The sequence below is a fragment of the Sparus aurata genome, chromosome 6, assembly GCF_900880675.1.
Source record: "Sparus aurata chromosome 6, fSpaAur1.1, whole genome shotgun sequence".
NCBI lineage: Eukaryota > Metazoa > Chordata > Actinopteri > Spariformes > Sparidae > Sparus > Sparus aurata.
In genome coordinates, this window is record NC_044192.1 from 19022659 (window position 1) to 19047092 (window position 24434).

At 39.2% G+C, this 24434-nt stretch overlaps 1 protein-coding gene and 1 long non-coding RNA gene across 3 annotated transcripts; one reads left to right on the forward strand and one right to left on the reverse strand.

Moving 5' to 3' along the window:
• Positions 1–309: 309 nt before the first annotated feature.
• fkbp5 (FKBP prolyl isomerase 5) lies at positions 310–19102 on the reverse strand. Of its 2 annotated transcripts, none has more exons than XM_030421111.1 (11): positions 18987–19102; positions 12266–12400; positions 11966–12110; positions 10274–10416; positions 8370–8484; positions 8122–8278; positions 5318–5408; positions 4701–4784; positions 4425–4610; positions 4092–4331; positions 310–3096 (listed from the first exon to the last, which is right to left on the reverse strand). In XM_030421111.1, exons 2-11 carry the CDS (start codon positions 12368–12370, stop codon positions 2995–2997), a joined length of 1368 nt encoding a protein of 455 aa, XP_030276971.1. In that variant the 5' UTR covers positions 12371–12400; positions 18987–19102; the 3' UTR covers positions 310–2994. The 2 variants fall into 2 exon arrangements, with proteins under 2 accessions (XP_030276971.1, XP_030276970.1); XM_030421110.1 differs by lacking the exon at positions 18987–19102 and adding an exon at positions 17132–17367.
• On the forward strand, positions 17538–24251 carry LOC115583883 (uncharacterized). The gene is made up of 2 exons (XR_003984446.1): positions 17538–18268; positions 24147–24251. It is a non-coding gene; the product is annotated as an uncharacterized LOC115583883 (long non-coding RNA).
• Positions 24252–24434: the final 183 nt, after the last annotated feature.

Here is a 24434-nt window from a genome sequence, read left to right on the forward strand (position 1 = left end):
ATGTGTCTCCTTAAATACAGTGTTGAAATAAGACAACGCTGAAATGTACACAAACTGTTACAAATCACTAGCACAGAATCAGCTGTTCCCTTCAGCTGTTTCAGTATTACATGTGATACATTAAAACATTCTTTATGACAATAACGCTATGCTTATGTCAAAAGCAAAACATCAGAGATGTTGTTACACTAAATATTGACCTATAACTCGAAGAATGGCGTCTTTCTTTAAATGCAACTCTTGGATTTATTTAATGCTTGTAAAGTGCAAAAAAATAAAATATATATATAAAGAAGACATGAACAAAGGTACCTTGCAGAGTTTTTTTCTTTTGTCTGAAAATATTTCTTTCGCATAAATGTCTGTTGAAAACATTGATCACATTTTCTCATTACAAGTTGAAAATCTTCTGAATACATGTGAACATTTTGTCATTTTGCTGATGTATGACGTATCACACATCAGCCATGCTGCAATTAAATTGGCATTTTATCCTTTTAGTTTATGTCAAATTTGTCCAAATTACACCTGTAATCTGCAGTTATCGATGACAAATGTAGCACTTGAGATATTTTTGTAATTGACAATGGGGATAAATATTCAGTATATTGTTAAACACAATTTATAACTGCTAGAAAAAGTACTTCATGCTCGTTTCCACTGTACAAAATATTTGAATATTAAGAGCCGGCGGTACTTGAAAACATTAAGCAATAAGATGTTTAAAAACCTTGCTAACATACAACAATATATATTTACACACACTCATACAAACACACACACACACACACACATACTGTTGAATTTTTTTTTCTTTTTTTACACAAAATATTTAAGACAGCTAAGGTTTTTCATTCTAAACCAGCCAATGTTTATAAAACATCACGATTATAGTCAAGATTTTAACGTTCCATGAAAAGATAACAGTGTTGGCTTGACAGTCACCAAAGTGCAGCATTGTCCACTATCTACTCACATTCACACATTTAAGAATAACAAAAAAAATAAAAATAAAAATAGATGCAGTGAAATAAAAAAGACAACTGTTTCAGGACTGAGGCAAAAAGAACTACACAGATAAAAGTATGTAGCAGAGCACATTACCAGAGTTGAAAAATTAATGAAACTTGTGAAAAAATGAAAAAAAAAACTGTGGTTCTGACGATTTTAAAGCTTCGATGCAGATCGACTCTCCAGCTTGCACTCACAGAGTCAACGCGAGTGCATCTGATGTAATGCTGCGCTGAAGATTGTGCCATGTTGCTTGAATGCAATTCTCTGATTGACAAACGTACAATGAGTGCAACAGAAGGAGAAACTTAGAGTCAAGCCCAGACACAGAAACATTTCATTTCATATACGTTTTAACTTTTGTTTTTTAAACTAAAGCTTTTGAAGCTTTGATCGAGTAAAATTGTTATCAGTTCATAAAAATTTTATTACCGTCTGTCATCACACCCACAGACACCTATCATGAGTTTGATCAACTCACTATATTACACTGGCTTCCCTGTTTACACTGCGTGATGATGTGTTTAATGAATGAAACACAAGTTTTCAACAAATAAGTGATTATCACTTATGTACTAATGAATAAATAATTTTAGTGCATGACAATGGTCTTATCTTAGCAAAACAATTCTTCAACTTTATGTAAAACAAATGTCTAATCTTGAATTGTATTTGTGGAAATAATCTCTCTACACAACATCTTAAGTGCCATATCACAGGCAACTGGACTTGTTTCATTTCGTTGAAGACGTTTCACCTCTCATCCAGGAGGCTTCTTCATTTCTAACTAACTGGAGGGGATTTGCAGGCTTTTAAACCCTGTGTGGGAGTGTCCTTACAGAATCGTTGAGGACACATGTGAGCTCTGAGTTTCAGAGTTGTAAGGGCCACTTCAAGAAACTGAAACAAGTCCAGTTGCCTACGATACAGCACTTAGAATTACCCTGACCTGGACGACTGTGAACCTTCATCAACATCTCTATACCACAGTTTAGGTTCTGGTCTAGACATTCACAAAAAAATTGGCTTTGTAGGTAGTATCCCATTGATTCAGCTGTTACTGGCAGTAACCAAATACACTAAATAGTACATTTGCCAGAATGTTTTGGTATAATTTAGGGTTAGATGGATTCGTCCCGAGTTTACTAGAAGGAATCCCAACTTTCAGTGTCGTTCCATTCCACTTTTTCTAGGAGCGGTTCCTAGTTGTCTGAAACGCAGCAGAATGTTTTGTTTGATGTAACCGATTGTTCGCTATGATTGGATGAACAATTGTGAAAAGAAATGTGTGAGGTGATGGGTGGAGAACCGAGAGCATCATGCGATCAGGAAGAGAGTGGCAGTGGTTGGAGGATGGAGGGGCAGAGAGGCAGAGTGGGACACTTCGAACAGAGAAGTAGAAATCATCATGTTTTTGTTTCAAGCACCACTACGGTAACGGGGCTTGTTACACTTCTTATTCAAAGTACATATTGCACATTAAAAAAAAAGCAAGGTTTCAAGTCTGAATCCCAAACACCTCATGATACATGCATGCAGCTGCCCAAGAAAAGGCTTCATACCAAATACAGGTCAGGGGGCAGTTTTGGAATTAGAAACACACTGTCGAGGCACATCTCAACTCTACATAGTCGCCTAATAACAAATAACATGGAATTCCTCTGCTTTTGAAGAAATAAATTATATTTTTATCAAAATATAGTAGGGGCTAAAAGTGTTCACCAGTCTGAGCTCACTGATTCTGCAGTCCACTGGAAGCTGCGTCCTGGCAGTTGTACAGTCTGTGCAACAGGGGAAAAGCTGTTTGGCTTGCAAACGTCCCTGTTAACACTCTGCTTAATATGCAGGAATGGTAACGTTGGATTTTGGGATAAAGAAGTTTGGATTAGAGGCCTTTAAATGACTTTGTTCCTGCCTCTGCTCCCACGGCTTGGAAAGCAAAAACAGGCATGTCTTTCTTTTTCTCCCATTCAAATGTCGCCATTACGACGGACAGTCCTGACTCCTCCGCCGTCGCTTCATGCCCACTTCACCGTTCATGCTGCTCCTCGTGCTGTCGTCCCGCCTCCTCTTCGTTTTACCAGTCTGTCGAGGAGAGATGAAGCACAAGTGACTACAACAGTCTAAAATAAACTACTTTGAATAAGGCATTAGTCATTTCACTGATGAAAATAATCTCTACATGTCCCTTTCAATTTAGAATTTTGTGAGAATGCACATCCTTAGAAAACAACTGACCATTAAAAATACATACACATTTTTATTTTTGTGTTAAAATAAAAAAATAGCTATATTAAATTTTGTTTTGAGATCTTTTTTTTTGTGTCTAACAAAGCGTAGGATCCAAAGCGTTAGCTGAGAGATAGACCCATTCCTGAATGAACACTAGAGGGCAGCATACGACTGAAGAAGAAACAATAATGCACAGGATGATGATTTTGTATTAAAATCTTACCAAAATCTTTAGACCAATAATGAATTACCCATATGAATTGTATATCTATATCTTTTAATAAAGGGTTCCTGCAAACAGCATTAAAACATTTGGCAGGCCATTTGGCTGGTATTGTTGGGATGGATCTCCATCAATTGTATCAATATTTCTCACCATGATACACAAAATGGCTGACCATCACATTATAACAAAGTCTCACAACCAAGTGAACTAATTTGTAGGGTGGAATGTGAGTTTAATGTCTCAAATGTAATTTATTGAGCTGAAATACAACAATTGTGAAGTCCTGCCCTTAAGCTCTTTGTTGTTTAAATTCTACATGTACAGCAACACAAAACCACTCTGGCCATAAAACGGTTGAAAATAATTCCATGGTTGTGTTTGTTGAGAGCCCAGTGTGAGTATAAGTTATACAGTTTCTAGACCTGTCTGTGTCTTGAAACATGAAATGTTTTAAATTGAATTAAATTTAGCTGAAAGAAAAAGAAAAAAGAAAAGAAAAAGATTGTTTAAAGAGTGAAAAGAAAAGAAAAGAAAAGAAAAGAAAAGAAAAGAAAAGAAAAAACACAAATGAGTCAGGCTGACTGTTTGTCTACACTTAGCCAAGAACAGTGAGTTTACAGACCTTGGCATCCCGCTCTGCAAATTTCTGGAACATGTTGGCATAGGTCTTCTTGTCCTGCTCATGATGTTCCTTAATCTTGCTCTGGCAGATGGAAATCTGAGCACGAGCTGCTCGATTTGAGGGGTTGACTTGAAGCACTTGCTGAAAGTCTGCCATAGCCAGGGTGAACTCATTGCGAAGGAGGCGAGCTTCCCCACGGCGATACAAGGCCTTCTCATTGTTCTCATCAAGTTCGATCACCTAATCAACACACACAAAATTACACACATAGTAATTACCAAAGAATGTATCCAAAAAGTATTTGGCAGCGAGGAGACATTGACTTCAGCTCACCTTGTTGCAATTCTCCACCACTTGCGAGTACTCTTTTAACCGCAGGAAACACAGCGCTAAATTGAGGTGTGACGTCAAAATGAAGTCCTGTATCTTCTTCTGCTGCTCTATCCCAGTACCACACTCCATTTCTAGCCAGGAAACGATGCGCTGGTACTGGATGACTGCCTGGTGGTGCCGCCCCGCCTATGACAGGAAAGACAATACCATTTTCTGACAATATGCAGAATAGGAATGCAAATTTGTGAAGATAAAAGATCGGCATGGGTAACGTACCTTAAAATATTGATTCCCTTTATGCTTAACTCCAGCAGCCAAATCCAGCTTTTGTTTCAAGTCCATTTCCCAGGATTCTTTAGCCTTGTGGAAACACAGTCAGGTTTGGAGAAAGTGAGTAAACACTGTTTTTGTTTCCGTTTCGGAAAGTATCAACATAACCGTATAAGACTTATTAAAGGTACAGTATGCAATTTTTTTTTTAACCTGCCTGTTAAAAAGTGGCGTTCAACTGGCGCTGAAGGCTAATTCAACTCTGGTTCTTTTAAAGGGAGCCAAAATCTGGTCTGGGACGTCGGGGTGGTACCATTGTTTGTCCCGGATTAAACATTATGCGAGGGGTTTAGAGATCAAGCCGTACATGAGTTTCTTGATGTATTAAAAAATCATCTGATAACATTTCAATGCAAAAAAGAGGTGTGTATTTTGAGTTCAGGTGGGTTGAGATCAAAAAGAGCCAATTACCCGTCCTACAGGTCAAGAGTTTAGGTCCAAAAAGTTACATAGTGCCCCTTTAAAATCAAAAATCAAAAGTGTGTTTGAATTTGGTCAAACCAAAACCACACTCATAACATTGTTATTTCTTTGGATTGAAAACAATAGAAAGCAGGGCTCACCCTTTGAAAGTCTTTCAAGGTAACTTCGTATATGATGTCTTTGTCTGGTCCAATTTTGTACTCTGGTTTACCTTCGCTTCCAAAGCCGTACCTATATAAACAAGGACAGACACGACAGAGCATGAGCCTGGTGATGATGCTGCTGAGAAGAACAATAAACAAACTGTTGAACCTTCATTCTGAAACAACCCACTTCTCTGTGTCGAACAGCCAAACTGGGCACAATGACGGTATTAACTGTCAACTCAAGCCGTTTGACATTTAAACTGCAGTGTGGGAAATACCAACTGTTGTAGAATTCAAAACCCGACACTGGTAAAAAAAAAAAAAAAAAAAAGAAGAAATCCCTAGATGTTTTAGGGATACTTTTTATTTTCTATTTTATAGCAATGTTCCAGAAACTTACTCAAAATGCAATGATGCAAAGGAAAAACTGTGGGAGAGGAAGTACAACATACATGACATCAGTTGGTCTCAATACACCTCCCTGTTACGAACTATTTATTATTAATCCATACCCTGCAGACTTTAATACAAAACAAAGTGCGCATTTTAAAAGCTCTTAACCGGATAATTATTTTAGGATGGTTCCTTTCTTGTAAAAAAAAAGGTGAACATTTTTTGTGAAGAATTGTTAAAACAGTATTTCCCCTCTTTTGTTTGTTTGTTTGTTTACATGTCTTCACTCTCTTACTTCACATTTGTTTCATTGTTAGTTGATTGCTTGCTGGCATGAACTCTCGATAGTTAGTGTGTCATAAATTCCTGGTACTTAACACCAGCACTTGCTTGAGGGGATCATGGGGAGGGTTGGTGTGGGCAGGGTTAAGGCAATGATATGATGTGGTTTTTGGGAGCACAGTGTCCTCTATCTATTTTTGTAATTCCTTATTTATGTTATGAGGTTTAGGCTGTACAGTGTGCAGTGTTGTGTGTATGTGTTTTTACTCTCTTTTTTTGTCTGCGTTGTTTATGAAAAGAGAAAACTGGAGGGAAACATGAACAGGAATCTGCCTTTTGTGTGTTCGAATGAGTTTATGTAAAACATTATTTGCAATAATTATGATCATCTACTTTATAATATGTCAAAGACTGTGACAAATGCACATCTAATTTCGCAGGATCTAAAGTTTCTTCTTCAAGTTGCATCCTCAACCGACCAACAGTCCAAAAGTTAAAGGCTCGACATCTACTATTACAGAGAAAAGTAGCAAATTCTTATATTTAAGAAGCTGGATACCGTAAATGTTTGACCTTTTTTAATAGAAAAAATGATTACAATTCTTAATTCTTTAATTATTCAGCATACAGCTAGCAACTCTAATAATAATCTGAACATTCTTTTGTTTTTTGGATGACTGACAGTTCAGTCACGTCCTGAAGATCAAAATAACACACGTCATGCCTCCATCTCTATGAATCAAGATCCTGACAGCTACGACTTGAAAAAAATCATAAAGGCTTTTATTAAACACTATAGTGTGTTGGGGAAGCAATTTCAGCAACATATTCACATTATATCAGGTGAATGTTAGCATTTTGTTAGCAGCAGATTGCTGTCTGTGATTGTTTTCCACTGCTGAGAACTCACTCGATTGTTGGGGACCGCAGGACTTGTGACTCAAATCAATAAGTACGAACTGTTTACTATAAATAGAAGCAAGTAACAATATTGATGTAAGAACATATTTTACATAAACAATATGCAGCAATCTGTAGAGAGCTGTACACATTTTTAGTTAATTGTACTGTTCTTTGTATTGATGTGTTTTGGTATGTGTGCTGTTATGTGTGTATTTCATTGTATTTCCATAAGTGAACACTGACAGATGTGTATTTTTAAATGCAGTGTTAAAGTCCACCAGGGACAAAATCTGAGAATTACTAAAAGCTACACACTCTGTGTGGTACAAGTTTCATGCTTTGTGTTGGAGCTATGTTATATTTCATAAAGTTCAAATTAGTAAGCTAAAAACTAAAGCTAGGTGTGAAAAAAAAACTGGACGTGAGAGAAAAAAAAACAATTAAAATTATGTACAGAAAATATACAGAAAATGTCTTTGGTTTTAGCCTTTGTTAAACATCTCAACACAAGCGTGAGGAGAAACTCAGACTGGGACGTGATTTTGAGCGATGTGCATTAGCAAAGCGAGGCGAAGTGTATTTGAACAACTTTTATGAACTTCTTAAATCTCTCATCCCTGACAAATACCCCAAACATATTTACAATCAAACTAAAAATAAAAACAAAGCTGAATGAGCAAACACAAATTGGAAACTAACCACTGGAAAACCTTCAAATATAATAACTCGGGTTTGTACATTGTGGGTCTATCTTTTTTTCTACCTATCTCTGGTCATCTTTGCCATCTTTGTTTTTAGCTGTTGGTCTGTTTCTATCGTCTCTAAATTGTTTTTTAGAACTGTGTGTAACACAGAGCAACTTAAGACTGGAGTCAAATTCCTTCAAATTGTACACGTACATTGGCCATAAAGCTGATTACGTGGAAATACTGACTGTAAATTTAGAGGATTTTTCTGATTACAGTCTCGGTCTTCAAAAGTCCATATCAGACAAACACTGAAGGAAAACTGTACTGTAAAATAGAAAATGATTATAATCAGCATCTGATGCCATGAAATAAAAGGTTCCTGGGGATCTTAATTGCATTTTGTCTTCACGGGCGTAATGAAGGACCAAAGCAGAGACAATCCCACATAAATACTGGCTCACTGTAATTGAACCAAGGGAGGAAAAGAAGTGACAAGGATCACATTTTAAGCTTGAAGTTTCAGCAACTTACTTTGGCTTTAAGTAGAGTATACAGCACTCTCCCTTCTGCATCTTGTCCATGGCCCGGTCGACACCGAGAGGAACGCCTTTATCTTCAGCCTCACCAACAATGAAGCTGATGTCCCTGCAGTCAAACAATCTGCCACCACAGCTTCCCTCCAGGTGCACTGTGGGACAATAATCATGCCAAGGGTTTAACCTCTGATGCAATTGCTCAATAAAGAAATATCCGTGAAGAAAAACAAAAAGGGGTTTTACCATCAACTGTTGCACCATCGTTGGGATTACTGTAACCATCCCCTTTGACCTTTATTCTCCTTAAGATGCCGCTGTCATCCGTAAGCATCTCCCCTTCGAAATTGAGTAGCTCCATCTGTTCGTTGAACGTTTTATTTAGTCATTGCGCCGCACAAACAGTGATATACAGCAGAACACAAAATTACAGCTCAGCCTAACTCTGTGTAGGTGTGGGAGGAGAAACGAATACATAATGAAAAACAAGTAGGAGTGAACACACAAGTCAGGGATGTAAAACAGAAAAAAGAGAAATAATGACCAGCGGGAAAAGTTGTCTGTTGCCACTTTAATAAACCCCAGTGATGTAAAAAGTACCAAAAGTCGTACTTGCATGAAAAAGTAAAGATATCGCATTAAAGTCGCCCATACAAATAAAATAAATTGTACATAGTATACTTGAGTAAAGGTCAAAGTCGAAAGTATCCGCCATTAAAGGGATAGTTTGGTTTTGAAGTGGGGTCATATAAAGTACATTTCTATAGTCGATCTGTTTCCTACAGTAATCACCGATCAGCGAGGCCTCAGTTTGGAGAAGTAGAGAGCCGCTCCAGCCCAGAGGCTCAGCTTTGTACTGCAGTGAACGGGGTTCAGCATAAAAGCGAAATTAACCACCTAAAACAAGGCTCACCTAAAAAAATTTACATCAGGTCAAGTGTACGTTGTATAGGTAAAATTCACAGCGCTTTACATCGCCGTCAGGCCGCGCTTTCTTTTGGCACTACATTTTCTCAACCGCAGAACCCCCGTATCCCTACGCACTAGCGTAACTGGGCAACAGCTGATCTGCGAGCGGCGGAATACAGCGCGAGGCCCAGCTGCTGGACGAGAGGTTTACTTTCGCTAAAAACGAAACTTAACTCTCCGTATCCTTCCACATTATGCGGAAGGATACGGAGGGATACGGGGTTCTGCAGTTCTGCGGTTCTGCGTAGGAATACGGGGGTTCTGCGGTTGAGAAAATGTAGTGCCAAAAGAAAGCGCGGCCTTTGGTGGTTCTGTTTTGGTGGTTAATTTCGCTTTTTTGCTGAACCCCGTTCACTGCAGTACAAAGCTGAGCCTCTGGGCTGGAGCAGCTCTCTACTTCTCCAAACTGAGGCCTCGCTGATCGGTGATTACGTTAGGAAACAGATCGACTATAGATATGTACTTTATATGACCCGACTTCAAAAAAACTGAACTATCCCTTTAAATCTATTTACAACAAGTAATTTTCTGGTAATGAAAGTACTTAAAAGTCAAAACTGTATTTATTCACATGTATGTAAATACCATACACTATTTCTACATAATGTTGCTTTAAGTACAGTACTTGTGTTTATGTACTTAGTTACAATCAAACACTAAATACCAATCAGGGCGAGTTGAAGTTAAATATTACCCTAACAAAAATAAACAATCTGAATGTGTCGGCACACTCTGAGCGATCACGTGAGCAAATAACGACGAACACCTGATGATATAATGCTTGGTGACATCTGCCCAGTTACTTTTTTTGTTAGCGGCGATGCGGGGGACGCAGACGAAAGACAATTTCAAAGATCATGTCCACAATTGTCCACAGGGGGTGACTTGTGAGGCAGATCATTTAGCTCAATGTCTTTTGATTCTTCCTAGAACTGACTTATAATTATAATTGATTACAGAGGACAGAGAAAGCCTGAACTGTGTCTCCACTGAGCTCCAAACAGACATCTGAACTGCTCTGAGTGTTATGCTGAGAAGGATTAAAATAGACAAACCAGTTAATTTTATGAGCACGGAGCAGCGTCTGCAGAGACTGACACATGCTCCTGAATTATCAGGGTGCCTCGGTGTGATGCAGTTAATGCAAAGCACAAAAGGCAGCACTGACGCAGCACACCTACCTCGAACACTACTGGAGTGCTGGGAGGTATTTTGTCGGGATTACCAGCAGGTCCATAAGCGTACTCTGGTTGGCAGAGTAATGTGCACACCTCGCCTCTCTGCATGGACAACACACCAATATCCCAAGCCTTGAGGACTTGTCCTGTGAGAGAATGCAGAAAATAAAAACACTATGAGAAGAGATGCTGCTGATTTGTTAAGCTGCCTCAAAGATCATGCAATCATAATCTGACACCAAAGGTAAAGGGGAAGACAGTGAGGAGACAGTACATAAAGACAGGGCTAGCCTGGCTCCATCCAAAGATTAAAGAAATCAGCCAACCAGCTACTCTAGAACTCATTAATCAACACCTTACATCTATTTATTTTGAGCAAAGATGTAAGAATGACAAGCTGTGGTTTCAAAAGGCCAGTAGCTAATATACCAGACTAGCCGTTGTTTTTTGAGTAACAAGCAGATACTCCAGGAAGTTATTGCAACCAGCCAAGAAATGGTCTGGCGCATAACCATATAATCGCCCTGTAAAACCACGACTTGTTGTTTTTACGCTTTGTTTTATATATGAAAATATAATGTGTTAATTAGGGAGCTTTATGGGAGCAAGTGAGTGGGTTTTGCTGTCGTTGGACGCAGCAAAGCTACCTTGTTTTCCCTGTGTTTTCCAGCCGAACCAACCGTCGCCTGACTTTAACTTCATATCTAACTGACGTGAAAGCGGATAGCTCATCTAACGCTCAGTAAATAAACAGTCATAATTCTGTTGCTTTAAATGCACAGTTTGTAACATCTACCAATAACTGTCTCTCAATCAAACAAAGACAATGGATTTGCGATCTGGCAGATGATAACCTATTACAGTTTTATTCACATTGTGTTGTACACCCACTATAAATAGATGACGGACTTCTTTCCCATTGATAATCGTCAAATTTGCCAATTTTTTATTTATGGTGTGACATCACAAATGTAGAAAGTAGAAAGCAGCATGAAGGCTGTCTCTTTTTTATATCTTTTAATTCAGTCTCTCTTTCGAACTCAGCGCCGATATAGAATCACGGCTGTGACGGGAACACAACAACATACTGAATTAACATCCATCCTTCGATGTAAAGCTGCACTTTAACATCGTACAGTCAGCGCTGAGTTTGAAAGAAAAAATTTAATAAAAAATGTGAAAAAAGGTAACCAGCATTACGTGTGGTCTGAGCTGAGTCAGCTGCCTGATTAGCACTGGACATGTGCAACTCTTAACGGAGATGACAAAAGAACCGCATTGTGTCACTCCTTAGCAACGTACGTTCTCAGCTACTGAGAAAACAATGTATCTTATTCAAAATACTATTGGTATCTATTAAGATTTTTAAAAACAAGTTTCAATGTGTTCTGGATATAATCTGATGAGGTTTATTCCATTGTATACTTTTTAGTGTTTCCTGCTTTTCTGACATGTTTGTGACACACAAAGAAAAAAAACAGAGAGACAAACTTTTCTTAATGCAGTGATTGTCATTGTGGTGTAAAAATTGGTATTAATCAAACGGAGCCGATAACAGAGCCTGTGACCTCTGAAGAGTCATTTGACGCAGGAATGAATGCCGACTGTACCCTTTTGTCACTCAAGACAATAACCAATATGTTAGTCGGATTCAGGCACCATCAGGTTTTAACAGTAATACATAAAGTCACCTACCCTTGCCCACATTGAAACAAAAAGGTTCTTTGCGATCTCGACTGCAGTCAAACTTCTTCCCGTTCAGCAACTTCCCTGTGTAGTGGACAGTCACTCTGTCCCCTATCATTGGTTGGTCTCCATCTCGGCCCTCATGCTTCACAACCTGCAGGTGGTAAAGACAAGTTTCCAGTTCAACTGAGAAACCTTTTCAACAGAGAACAGACAAATATCACGACTGTTGCGCATGAGCGATGAGTCCTCAACGTGCCTGAACGCCTACAATACAATGTTCAATTTTAAAGCGTCGATGATGAATACCTTGATAACTCCGTGGTCTTTGTTAGTTGTTACGTCAATGCCCTTTGCAGCAAACACGGCTGTGGCTGACTGGCCATCCATTGGCAGATCCTGATCAGTGGTCATTTCTGAGTGTGGGCATCACACACAGTAACACTGTAGAAACAAGGAACACACAAGCCTATGTGTTAGCAATCTGAGCAGCATAAATAACATGTGGTGGTGCCTCATCCTTTTCACTTTGGGACAAACTTGGAGCAAGGAAAAAAGCCACCGGAAAATAAATCCAATTTGTGGAGCCGGACTGGAAACTTCTGATCCCTGACAAGAATATCAATACACGATCTCCATAATCCACCCAGCAAAACTTGACTTTTTTTCCTCCACATTATATAACTTGCAGCTATTTAAGGACACACGTTCCAATTCCATGTACTGTACTGGAGACATCTTTATAGTTTTACTGCAAAAGCCACATTAACATCGATCCCAGCTGTGTGAGGAACATTACTTTGCACTGCAGTTGTGATATCATTCAACTGCACCGCACCTCGTCTGATTCCCCACAGTAATAACACGACTATAAATATGTGAAAGGCAGCACCGTGTTGCCTACTTCGGTCATTTTATTTTGAAACACACGCAGTGCTCACCAAAGTACAGTACGTTCCCTGCTATTACTTTATGGCCCTTTGTGCTCTTTGTCAATCTATAAATAACAGTGACACATCTTACGGACACCAGAATTAAATGTGCAGCGTGGCACAACCTCATTTAGTGATTTTCACTCTTGATTTTGTAACGAGTGCTTCAGTCTTCTTCCTCGTATGCGCATGAAAAGTGTGGGGTCGACTGTGCGAGCAGACTCTGTGCTGATAAAGCTGCGCCATCACAAATACAGTCATGTAATCTCTGTCAGTGTTTGTGATGAGGCAGGTAAAAATCTTGAGCTGGATAGGTGATACACTGACAAGATTTTATCATAAATATCAGTGCTGCCCCTTTTAGGTTTTTCAGTCTGCAGTACCATTCAAATATTTTTTTATTGAACAGTATTTGACCTGCACAGCCATCATATCCATATATTTTGATATGACCAGTTCTCACCCCATATACAGCATACTGATATCAATATCAATATCACCGTGTTCTGTCAATAAAAAATGTTTTCTTGCACTGTTTTGTAAAATGACAAATTAGCTTTCTCACATAAATGTAATACAATTTATCAGACAAATAATGTTCCCTTTACTTGTCCTTCATAACAGCAAAATAATACAACAACCTCAAAGGATAAATTCACCCAAAAAGGAAAATTCAGTCCTCTACTCCTAAAGAACAAAAGTAGATGGAGACTGCAAATCATCATAAAAAGGCTCCGTACAGCTCGTCTAGCGTATTCAAGTTCTCCAGAAGCTTTCAAAAGATGTTATTTACACCCTCGACAAGCGGTCGAGCTTGTGCGCCCACTTCAGATGAGGTGCACACTCAAACTTTTAGCCTAGTAGCTGCAGTGAAGATTTCAGCTTTACACGGGGGTGTAAATAACATCCTTCTAACTAAATTATGTTTTTGTCGTTTCCAGTCTTTTAAATGCTTAAAAACAAGTCCCCATCTACATCAGTTGTTTAGGAGAATGATGCAACGGACGGACGGACGGACGGACGGACGGACAGACAGACAGACAGACAGACAGACAGACAGACAGTCAGATAGATAGATAGATAGATAAAGCAATAAAACTGTAAGGACCTGTTGGTGTTATAATTGCTAAGTGTTGCCTCTCTCATCACAGCAGTGATTGCTGTCGACAGGCATCGTCACTACCTCAATGGATGCACATTGCCGCATTTTTTCGGTCTGCCCCAGCACAAATGTGTTGAAATTGTTTGAAGACAATGAAGAAGTTAGTTAGCTATGTCAAGCATGTTGGCAAACGCTATTTGGCGCTTATCATCACATGTGGCAGCTGAGACGTTAACACTTGCTTGAATAGCATCAGCGCACAGCTGTTCTGGGACTTTGGGATGTTACTAATGTCAGGACTTTTGGCCAGGGGTGGCGAGGCTTTGTCCACAAACCAGACATACTTAGTTTATTCTGAAAGAGGAGTAAAGAAGCCAGAACATATTCACATTTAAGAAGCTAAAGAAATTACTGAAGCCAATGAATTTATTATCAAGGTAGTTGGGAGACGAATTTGATAGCCGACAATTAATCGATGAATTGTTGCAGCTCTATATCTACAATGACAAAATAGGGCGAATCCATATTCTCGCAAGACTTAAAACACTGTTGACTGCTCCCGTTAAAAACATTTAACTTTATCATATTATGAAACACAAACTCCCTCTCTATCTATCAGAATAAAGGCAGTATTGGATAGTACTTCTTGTAAATGTTGTGAGGTAGAAACAGAAATCATAGCACAAATTATGGATTTCTGCACCTAGACAGAATGAGTTGTATGTGTGCAAATTAACAAGATACTTGCTATTTTAAAATAAAATATCACAAGAAAAAATGATGTCAGTTTTTTCTTAAATTGTTAGGTGGTGAGAGGTAAAGGTTTATATTAAGGCTCATGTCGCATGGTTAATATATAAATAAATAAGAGGAAATGTCGCAGTCAAAACTCTGTGCCTGAGAGTATTTATCACATCACACCTTCTTGTAATCATCACCATCATCTGAGCTCCCCCTTCATGTACCATTAAGACAAGTTTGGGCAATTAATTAGATTGAACTCATCAGTCTGGTAATGTCAAGTTCAGATTGGCTGCACATCCTCAAGATAGTAATATGAGTGATAGGTTTTGCTGTTTGCTGATCAGACGGCACTCTTGTGGTCACTTGATATTTCCACAGCTTCACGGCTACAAACTTTGGGTTTTCCCTGCATCAGCGCTCTAAATCTTTCCACCAGTTGTCCTGTTCTTCAGTTGCTGTTGATGAGCATGTGCAAATATTTAGATGTCCTGCTATGGTGACTAAGTTCTTAGAGATCCTTTACGAAAAATGAAGCAACAGAGCTTGGCCCTAGAGAGAACTAGGCAGTGAATGCTCACTGGATTACGTATTGATCAAGATCCCAGTTCTGATTTTTCTGTGTGTGAGAAAGACCATAGTACCAGTTTGAGCCCAAGCTGTGTGCCTCAACCCACAGGGTGAAAAACCAAAAAGATGCGTCTTGCTGATATCTGCACCGTTTATTCTGTCTCTTCTGTTTGGTGTCGTTCACTAGTGTTCGTTTGCTGCACAAAATGTCTTTTTTATTCTAGAAGCAGCACCTGTGTCTTTTAAATTTCATGGATAGCATTTTAGATGTAACTTGTTGTGCGCACACGTGCGCGTGTGTGTGTGTGTGTGTGTATGTGTGTGTGTGTGTGTGTCTGAACACAATGTTCCTTCTATTCACAGTTCCCCGCTGGCAAAGCCTGATGGTGTTCACCAATCTGATACCCCCTCACGTACGAGCCAGCTTCTTTTTTTAAATAAAAAATGAGATCAGATTCAATTATTCAAATTGACCGTACCTTGAATTTGAATATGAATTTAAACGAAGGATATTTAAATTTCAATTAGTGGTGACCGTGTTGTGATCATCAGCACGTTCACATAATCAAAAGTTATTAATTCCCTCAATTTCATTATTTGACTTTGTTCTTTTGTGGTAGGAAAAATGTTATTTTTCATGAAAAACTCTGAGCAGGGAACTACAGACACTTAGGACACTGATAAAATGGCATGTGAGCTTCATGTACATAAAACTCAGATACCCTGCAGAGGAATGCAGGAACAGAACACAATGAAGCAAAGACCACAGACGCACACGGTGTATCTGTACATTCTGTCTCACATCCGTACTCTGCTGCTGCTGCTGCTGCTTCATATAGGAACATGAGAGCACACAGTGTGCATGACCAAGCCATAGGCTGACGTCCTGAAGCAGGGCTTTTTTTTTTTTTTTAAACCTCACACATACATGACAAAGAGTTTGAAAACGAAGCTTGTAAAGTACGAGCATCACTTTGCTGCTTGAGAGGCACAGATTATTTGTACTTTAAATGTAAAACCAACAGTGAGAACCTTTGAATTTTACTGCTTCTTTTTCAGGCAGTGCCACCCTTCAATTTTCTGTGAGGGTTTCTATAGACATGAAGTCGATGTATCTTCCTATGTGTCGCCCTGAGGCGCTCTCACTCATCACTGGGACTCTGTCTCAACCTGTGTCCATGTCAGCAAGCCAGCTCATCTCAATCTAAATACATGAGCGATGACACCAGCATACTTTAAGTTATTCAGAGGCTTCCATTATGACCTGTAATGCTCTTAAATGAGTAAGAATCATCTGGGACTGAGCTCCAGTCATTACTGCCTCTGTCTCAGAGACAGGGCTGGGACAACCTGTACTTTGGTAAGATACACCTAAGCCTTGAGGGATCCTGGGATGTAAACTGTTGTCCTCACCTACCTCCACGAAGAAACCACAGCCAACCACCACACACACACGCGCGCGCACTTTTCCAGTAAACACTCACAGGGAGTCTTATCAGCCCTTATTTTTTTTTTCCAGAGCACACTGTTAGGGCTGTAACCCCAGATGCCCCCATACACGTGCGGCAAATCCATCCATCCTGGAACACCTTATAATGATCGCCTATACAGTGAGAAACGCGTGATTTTCTATCTGCAAACGGGTGCATTTTAATACACTATGATGCATAACAAATGTCCCTTTTTATTTGTTACTGTTATTATTATGATTTTTTCTAAGCGGAGCATAAAGAACACTCGACTGCCGGCACGTTACGTCTCCGGGAACTCCTGAATGAAGTCTCTCTCCGCTGCAGGAAAAATAAACAGACAATGAATTAAAATACTCACATTTCCTCGCGCTCCTTTTCTTTTCCAAACCGCCTCTCCTTCCTCCCAGAAGAAGAAGCAGATGATGACGAGGAAGAAGAAGAAGACAAAGAAGAAGAAGAAGAAGAAGAAGAATAGACCGGTGAGTGTTGCAGGTCGTGCGCCCGCGTCTATTCCTCCAAACTCGAGCCCGCCCCTCTCATCTCGTGTCCAGGGTACTAAATGTTCTGCCCATGCGGGTTACTACGTAGCGCCTGTTTATTCTGTTGCTGTTTGTCCCCCCTCCTCCTCCTCCTCCTTTATCCCTCGCAGCCCCCTCTGGCGATAAACGTGCCGGTGAAGTAACCACATGGATCCCGGGACTTCAGAAAATGACAGTGGCGTGGAGAGGAGAGGCAGAGGAGAGGGAGAGAGAGAGAGAGAGAGAGAGAGAGAGCGGTAGTTGTGGGAGGGCGTTTAGTGTAAAATGAAGGGGCAGGTCTTGGAAAGAAGCCACAAAGTAACACAATGTTCCGGCTGTACTGTAGCTGTACCGCCGCCGCCGCTGATGAGAACACTGTGTTCCAATAGACACCCTGACCTGTAACCCGTTCCGTGCCGAGCCAGGCCGGGAACAGCCTGTACCGCAGCAGGCTGTTCTCTCCGCTCAGCTGACAACACATATCATCAACACTGCTGTGTAATAGCCTGACACAGACACACACACACACACAGATAGACACACACACAGAGACACACAGACAGACGAGGATGTGTAACACCGACACAAAAGCACATCACGCTGCCCGATAAGACGCGCGCTGAGACGGATTACTGTCGGGGAAAAAAAAGCCGCTTCTCCCGACATTTTTGCGCGATAGGTACAATCGGTGTCGCGTTTCTGTAAACTTATACGAAGGTAGGGACTTCGAACAATGTGCATAAATTTGTGCTTTTAACACTTGTTCTTGTATTTTTGTATTATTTTTATTATTTTTATTATTATTATTGTGATTATTGTTGTATTTATTTTTAACTGCCTTGCTTGTTATTTCTTCCCTTGCTGTATGGAGATCGACAACAAGTGTTTACGTTACTGCGAGTCTTTTGTCAGTTGTGGAAAAACAAGTCACCACCACGTCTGTTGTGGGGGGGAAAAAAGTACCAGCACTAACACAAGTATGATAATTTATTCTATTTTGTTGTGTCCAATCATGTTAATGTAAACATGTATGAAAAGAAGAAAAGAAAAGTAGTTCCTGATCCATGTGATTTTAATGAGCTACTTATTTCCTTTTTGCAAGTTACATTTTAACTTGCAAAAGATAACTAGTACAGCTGTTCAACAGAATGCAGGCTTAAATGTCCGGACTGTAAATGTTTTATTGCAACCTAAAATGTCACCGTAGTCTCATTAGCTTTCCCTGATAATTGCACCCGTAGACTGTAGGATCCTGTTTTTTTTCCTAGACCTGTCTTTGTCTCAAAGTTGGGATTTCTACACAGTCTGTGCAGAGGCAGACGGGTTTAATCAGGGGACAGATCTGTGTACTGTGACATTACTGCAGCGTTAGGTCTACAGCGTCTTGATTACATCTGATAGAAGTGGGGTCTAGTAGTAGTCATAAATAATGCAGGGTGACCGACATGAAAACAAGATATTCAATGAATGACATTTCATTTTTGTTCTAATCATTTTTTTCCCATCAAATACAACCTGTACCACCAGCAAAACCAACATGAGATGCTGTGTGATAAATTTACACAGCATCTTTTATCACCTTTGTTAAAACCTACCCAATCAAGTATTGAGTACATTAAATTCGCCTACTACTTAATTCTAAAAAAAAAAATATTAGTAGTAGTATTTAGGAAAATACAAAAGCATGACACCCACCCTGCTGCCATCTGGGAAAAGATACAGAAATATCCGCTGCCGTACCACCAGACTAAGAAACAGCTTCATTCCCGGGCCGTGAGACTCCTGAACTCATCCTCAACACTCACATTGTCAAAATAGATGGAGCAGAACACAAGACTCGATCAATTTCTAGTTTTTTTAAACCCTTGTTTAAACAAATGATGACAAATTTACCTTGTACCTTGAACCTTGTATTCTCTGTAACATCGCCGAAGTCACACAGTGAAGCCCAACATCGATGACGTTACCTGTTGGCTAATATTATACAAGGTAATTCAAAGGTGCCATTTGTAAAAAGTGGCCACCTGTGGAATATGTACTCCAGACAAATAGGGGGCAGCATATCACCAGAGTAACCGCTAACTGCTGCAAAGTGTAGCGCCTTTATGTAGTTAGTTCAGTTAGCCATGACAAAAACATCCATATCAACCATCGACACCGCAGGCTATATACTTTTGGCGGGGGAGGGTGTGTAGTTATCTTAAAGATATCGTCAGAACTATTACTTCACATTCTGTTGATTGTTTTGACTTTAAGCTTGCATTTAGACAGTTATAAGTTCCCTCCTTTCTCACATTTTAAATCCCAATTGTGTTTATTCAAGTACAGGTACATGCTGCGATTTAAAGTAGTCACTGTGCAGGATCCTGTCAAAATGTTGAATGACTAATTAAACTAATAAACCTGGTCCAGGTGTCGGTATTTGTAATTACTTCTTGATGAGGTAATGCATTAGGTTTAATGAGTAGTTACTCAGCCTGTCACATCTCAATCAAAGAGAGTAGTGCCACTATTGTACAGTAAATTGTACAATACAAATAGCCTTTCATTACTTCCCAACTAATCTGTTACTGTAGCCTGATTGGGGTTTTCATCTTGTCCATATTTAAATACAGTATGTAAGAGAACACTGAAAGTTAAACTCCTCACTGGTGATAAGGTTAAGTAATAAAACCTGATCATGGTGTTGCTGTTTGTAATGATGTCTTGTTATGCTGGGAAGTAGTGTAATGTATCATATTTTATGAGCTCTTGATGCAGGTCACAACTTAATCTAAGTAGTACAGCTGTTTGCAGTGAAGCATACAGTAATTTCCTCTGACCTGACTTGTTGCTGTAGCCTAATTAGGTTTCCTGTGTGACCCATAAAGCAAGTATTAGAAAGACGTACCGGGCCTTGCAGTAAAATACATATCCAAGTACTCACTTGGATCGTAGTTTCCCAAAAGACAGCTCCTGCTTTATTGCCTTTACGGTACATTCATTACATAATGGAAGCTTTATTATTCTGTGAAATCTAAATACATTAATATTGGACTTTTGCCAGGTTTAGACCACCCATCATCTATTATGCTCTGAGAGTTGTTCTCCTTCATTGGCATTCCATCGCATCTGCTTAAAAATAATCTACTTACCACTTATCTATTAACTGCACTGGCGAGTTGCCAGTACGTGCCAGTGAAGTTAACATGTGTGTAAAGAATTCAAAAAGAGCAACAAGAGTGAGTGAGTTGAACAGAGATGTTTGTAAAAAAATTAAAAAAAATGCGCAGGATCTGACAAAAGACTTGGGTTTCAGTTGTTTCTAACCACATTCAGTGAAAAATTGGTATTTCAAATTGCTCACAGACCAACAACGTGCCTGATTGTGATCCATCAGCCTGCAGCGATCCATGTATGTCACCATAAGTTGTTCGAACAAAAATGTACAAAAGGCAGCATATGTAGGCAATCAAGACCCTCTCCAACCTCACGCACACAGCACACTCGATGAATCACATCAGCACATATCTCTTGAACTCGATCGTGTGTATTCTTTAAATTAGCACTGTAAACTTCACATTCCCTGGTCAGTGTTTTGCACAAACTGTACAGCTCTTCCTTTCCAAGGTGCACTATGTAGATCTTCATCGACTGAATAAATAAACGGACCTTAAAGAACAACACAATCTCATACTGTTTTACTCTGTTTATATGAGGCGGACCCTGCCACCCTTCTAGCGTCAAACAGTGTTCTGAGGAAGTTATTTTCCTCTGAGAACAGCTTGTTTGTCCAGTTAGGGCAAAAAATAAATATTTATGAGTTTGTTTCATTACCTCATTAATATTGTAAATATTTTGAGTTTGAGTTTCTTCTCCAAAACATCATAGTGCCCCTTTAATCAGGTGTATTTTACATATTATTTTATTGTTTTGATGATAGATGTTATGGTCAGTTTTTAATTTTCTGCTTCTTGACTTGCTCTCATTTACTTTTATGTTTTTTTTATTATTGTTATGCACCAACAGGCAGGTAGACTCTTTAGTGTATTGCTGCAGTAACTCACTGTTACAGCACCTTTACAGTAGCTAATGGGTTCAAGCGATTCACAGTTGGACGCCCTTGCTGCAGTTTCATTTCACAGCACAAAACATGAACTGCAACTATTCTTTACGGTATAATAAACTTACTGCAACTACGTTTTACGGCATAATAACTGTAGAGTAATAGTAATGTTGTGAATGAAAGGATTTCCATATTGGAATGAAAGCTTGTTTTCAACATGCATTTAGAATTTAAAGTATCAGGTAAATTCATCTGCTTTTGTGTTTAAATTATTGTGTCAACGGTTGCACACAGAGCTGATGAAAAGGAGAGGGGGGGTGTGCATGAGCAGTTTCCATAAGAGCTGTAAAATAGATTTATGGCTTTGCTTTTCTGCTTTTCTGGTCTGAGGGTGAGGATACATTATTATGTCCGTGCAGGATGTTTGCAATATGTTTCATGGCTGCTGCTTATGCTTATGCTTATCACATCTTTGCATTAACAGCTTTAGAATATGGCATCAGTTCTTGGTGTGAGATTTGTTCACGTGCAGGAGTTGAGGTTCTTGAGCTTAGGCACTGAGACGGTTAAAACTTTATTGCAGGGGTGAATCCCACAGTCAGAGGTGGTAAGAACACTCTCTCACCACACTCACGCTGCTGGCAGACACCCAGACAGCTATTGAAGGGAACATGATGATCCTGTTAATTATAAAGGTGACATTATACAAGTGAACCTGATTCTGCAAACCTCAGAAGGGATGTTGTAACGTGGCTGAGTAATCTTCTGAGCTATCGCTAAGAGCAAGAAAGTGGGTTGGACACATTCCTTGAATTTGGTACATTTTATTCAAATCAAAAACAAACAATAGTACAGAAACAGAACAACTGTGGCTTTTGTGATCTAATGACAAGACCACCCACCTGACGCTATTAAGAATAAATACATAGATCCACTTTTAAAAACTTGAGGCAGTTGACTGCAGCCCAGGCAGAGATTGTGTTTGTTTTCCCAAACCCTCGTCTGAGTTGCGGTGTACTGGTAGCTTTGTTGGCAACTTCCCCCTTCGTCTTGTGTGCATAAGTGGAGGTCAAAAAAGAACTCGACTGACCTGAGCTGAACCGAAATGCATGAATAGATTTCTATAGCAACACATGGCCCGAGATGTTTTCTTCCTTCCTGAAACATCTTGAACATCTTGTTTCTGTTCTGGTGAGAGCAGCAACCTGGACGGAAACAGGAAAATCCGACAGTTGAAAGTTAAATAAACTGTTCGTGGCTGTTAATTATGACTATATTGAACTTATTTGTGTGAGATTTATCAGTCAGATTTTCATCTTATTGTTCTGAGAGAGAAAGATTAGCTCTGTACTTTTTTTTTTTTTTTTTTAAACTCTTGTGTTCTTTTTTTCAAATAAACCAATAAACAGAAGGGCTTCTTGATAATTGGCTGAGATGTTTACTAGGCTAAATATTGTAGGAAGTACTAAAATCTGACAAGCATTTGCAAGGATATGTGTGCCTGAATGAGTGTCTTGGTGTAACCAGAAGCACGCGGGTGAGTTCATTCAGGGATACAGGCTGCACAGTCATCAGGAAGTGAAACAGAACAGAATGTGCTGTACTAATCTGATTGAAAAACACTGCCCTGAGTGGAGGCAGGAAAAAAAAAAAAAAGATGTTTCATTTAAACGGCTAAAGGAGAATCCTATGGCAGCGGGGGGGATATGTACAAGCAAAACAAACAGGGCTTAACTCTTCATTTGGCAATATAAAGACAAGGATAAGGTTAGAGAAACACTGGCTCCCACACAAACATGCACGCTGCGACTAAAATAAAGCTGAGCAACATAATGCTCTTTGTTTGTGTTCTAGGCATCCGCGTTACGTACATGGGAGTAATCTCCTGAGTGATCCCTTTTATCCCTGAACTTTTGCCCCCTGAAGCAACAGTTCTGTACTTGCGCGTCTGCCAAGTCCCCTAAATAAATGAGTCCTCGCTGCTCGAATGACGCTGTATTATGCCTTTATCTTTTTTTGTTTTACTTTCCTAAATAGTCAGTTATGATGACTGGTATTAAGTCAGCCTTCATAATAATCATATAAAAAGTTGGAGTTAACGGCATAAAGATGGTTTACAGTCACAATACAACAGTGGGAAAATACTGTATCATAAGTTATATCATGATATCATATTACAAATTTCAAATGAAAAGTAAAGTGAAAGTATTTATTGTGCAAACAGATTAGCTTGGTCAGTGTTACATTACACTACAGTAGTAAAGTATATATTGGATTAATGTTATTATGTATGTAAAGCATTTTATGTTGTAGCTGTAAGGCTATTAGGTTGTATAAAGCTGTAAAGTTAAGAGATTTAATGCTCTATTAATGTGTTGTTTTTTGTTTTTAATCGTGTGGACATGTTTGTGGTTGTATTTCTCTGCTACAGCTGGACAATACAGTTATTCTGTACTTCTCTATTCCAGTTATTTGATAGGGAAATAATTTAAATGTCTGAATATGTACTGAATATGTATGGCTGGTTTACATTGCTCACAATCATGTGGTTTTTTTTGTCGCTTTTCGAAAATTGCATTGGAATAAAAAAGCACAATAAATCTCTCTGAAATGAAGTAAAGTAGAGGTAAGAAGTGGCAGCAAATGTACTCAAGTAAAGTGCAAGTGCCTTGAAATTATAAGTAAATGTACTCAGTTACATTCCATCACAGACTGTGGTCAAGCCACCAAATATTTGTGTGTATGGGTGGGGGGGGGGGGTTAAATACAAAATGTCTGTATTCAATTATTCATTTCATTTTCATTTTCAGAGTCTGTGATTCCCCTTCAGTATCGTGGGAGTTTGTTTGTTGTGTGGCCTCTCAGAACTGGATTACTGTTATGCATGATTGGAATAAAAGAGTACAAGTACAAGACAACATGTGTGGCTCATTTTGTTTACATTTTTATATTCTGCTCTGAATGGAAAAATGTAACTGCATTCAACATGAGTCTAATTTTCAGCTCAGTCAACTTCATGACTCTTTCTTATATAAGAGATAAATGCTTATGTTGACCTAATGACATGTTTCACAATTCTACAGAAAATGATGCAACAT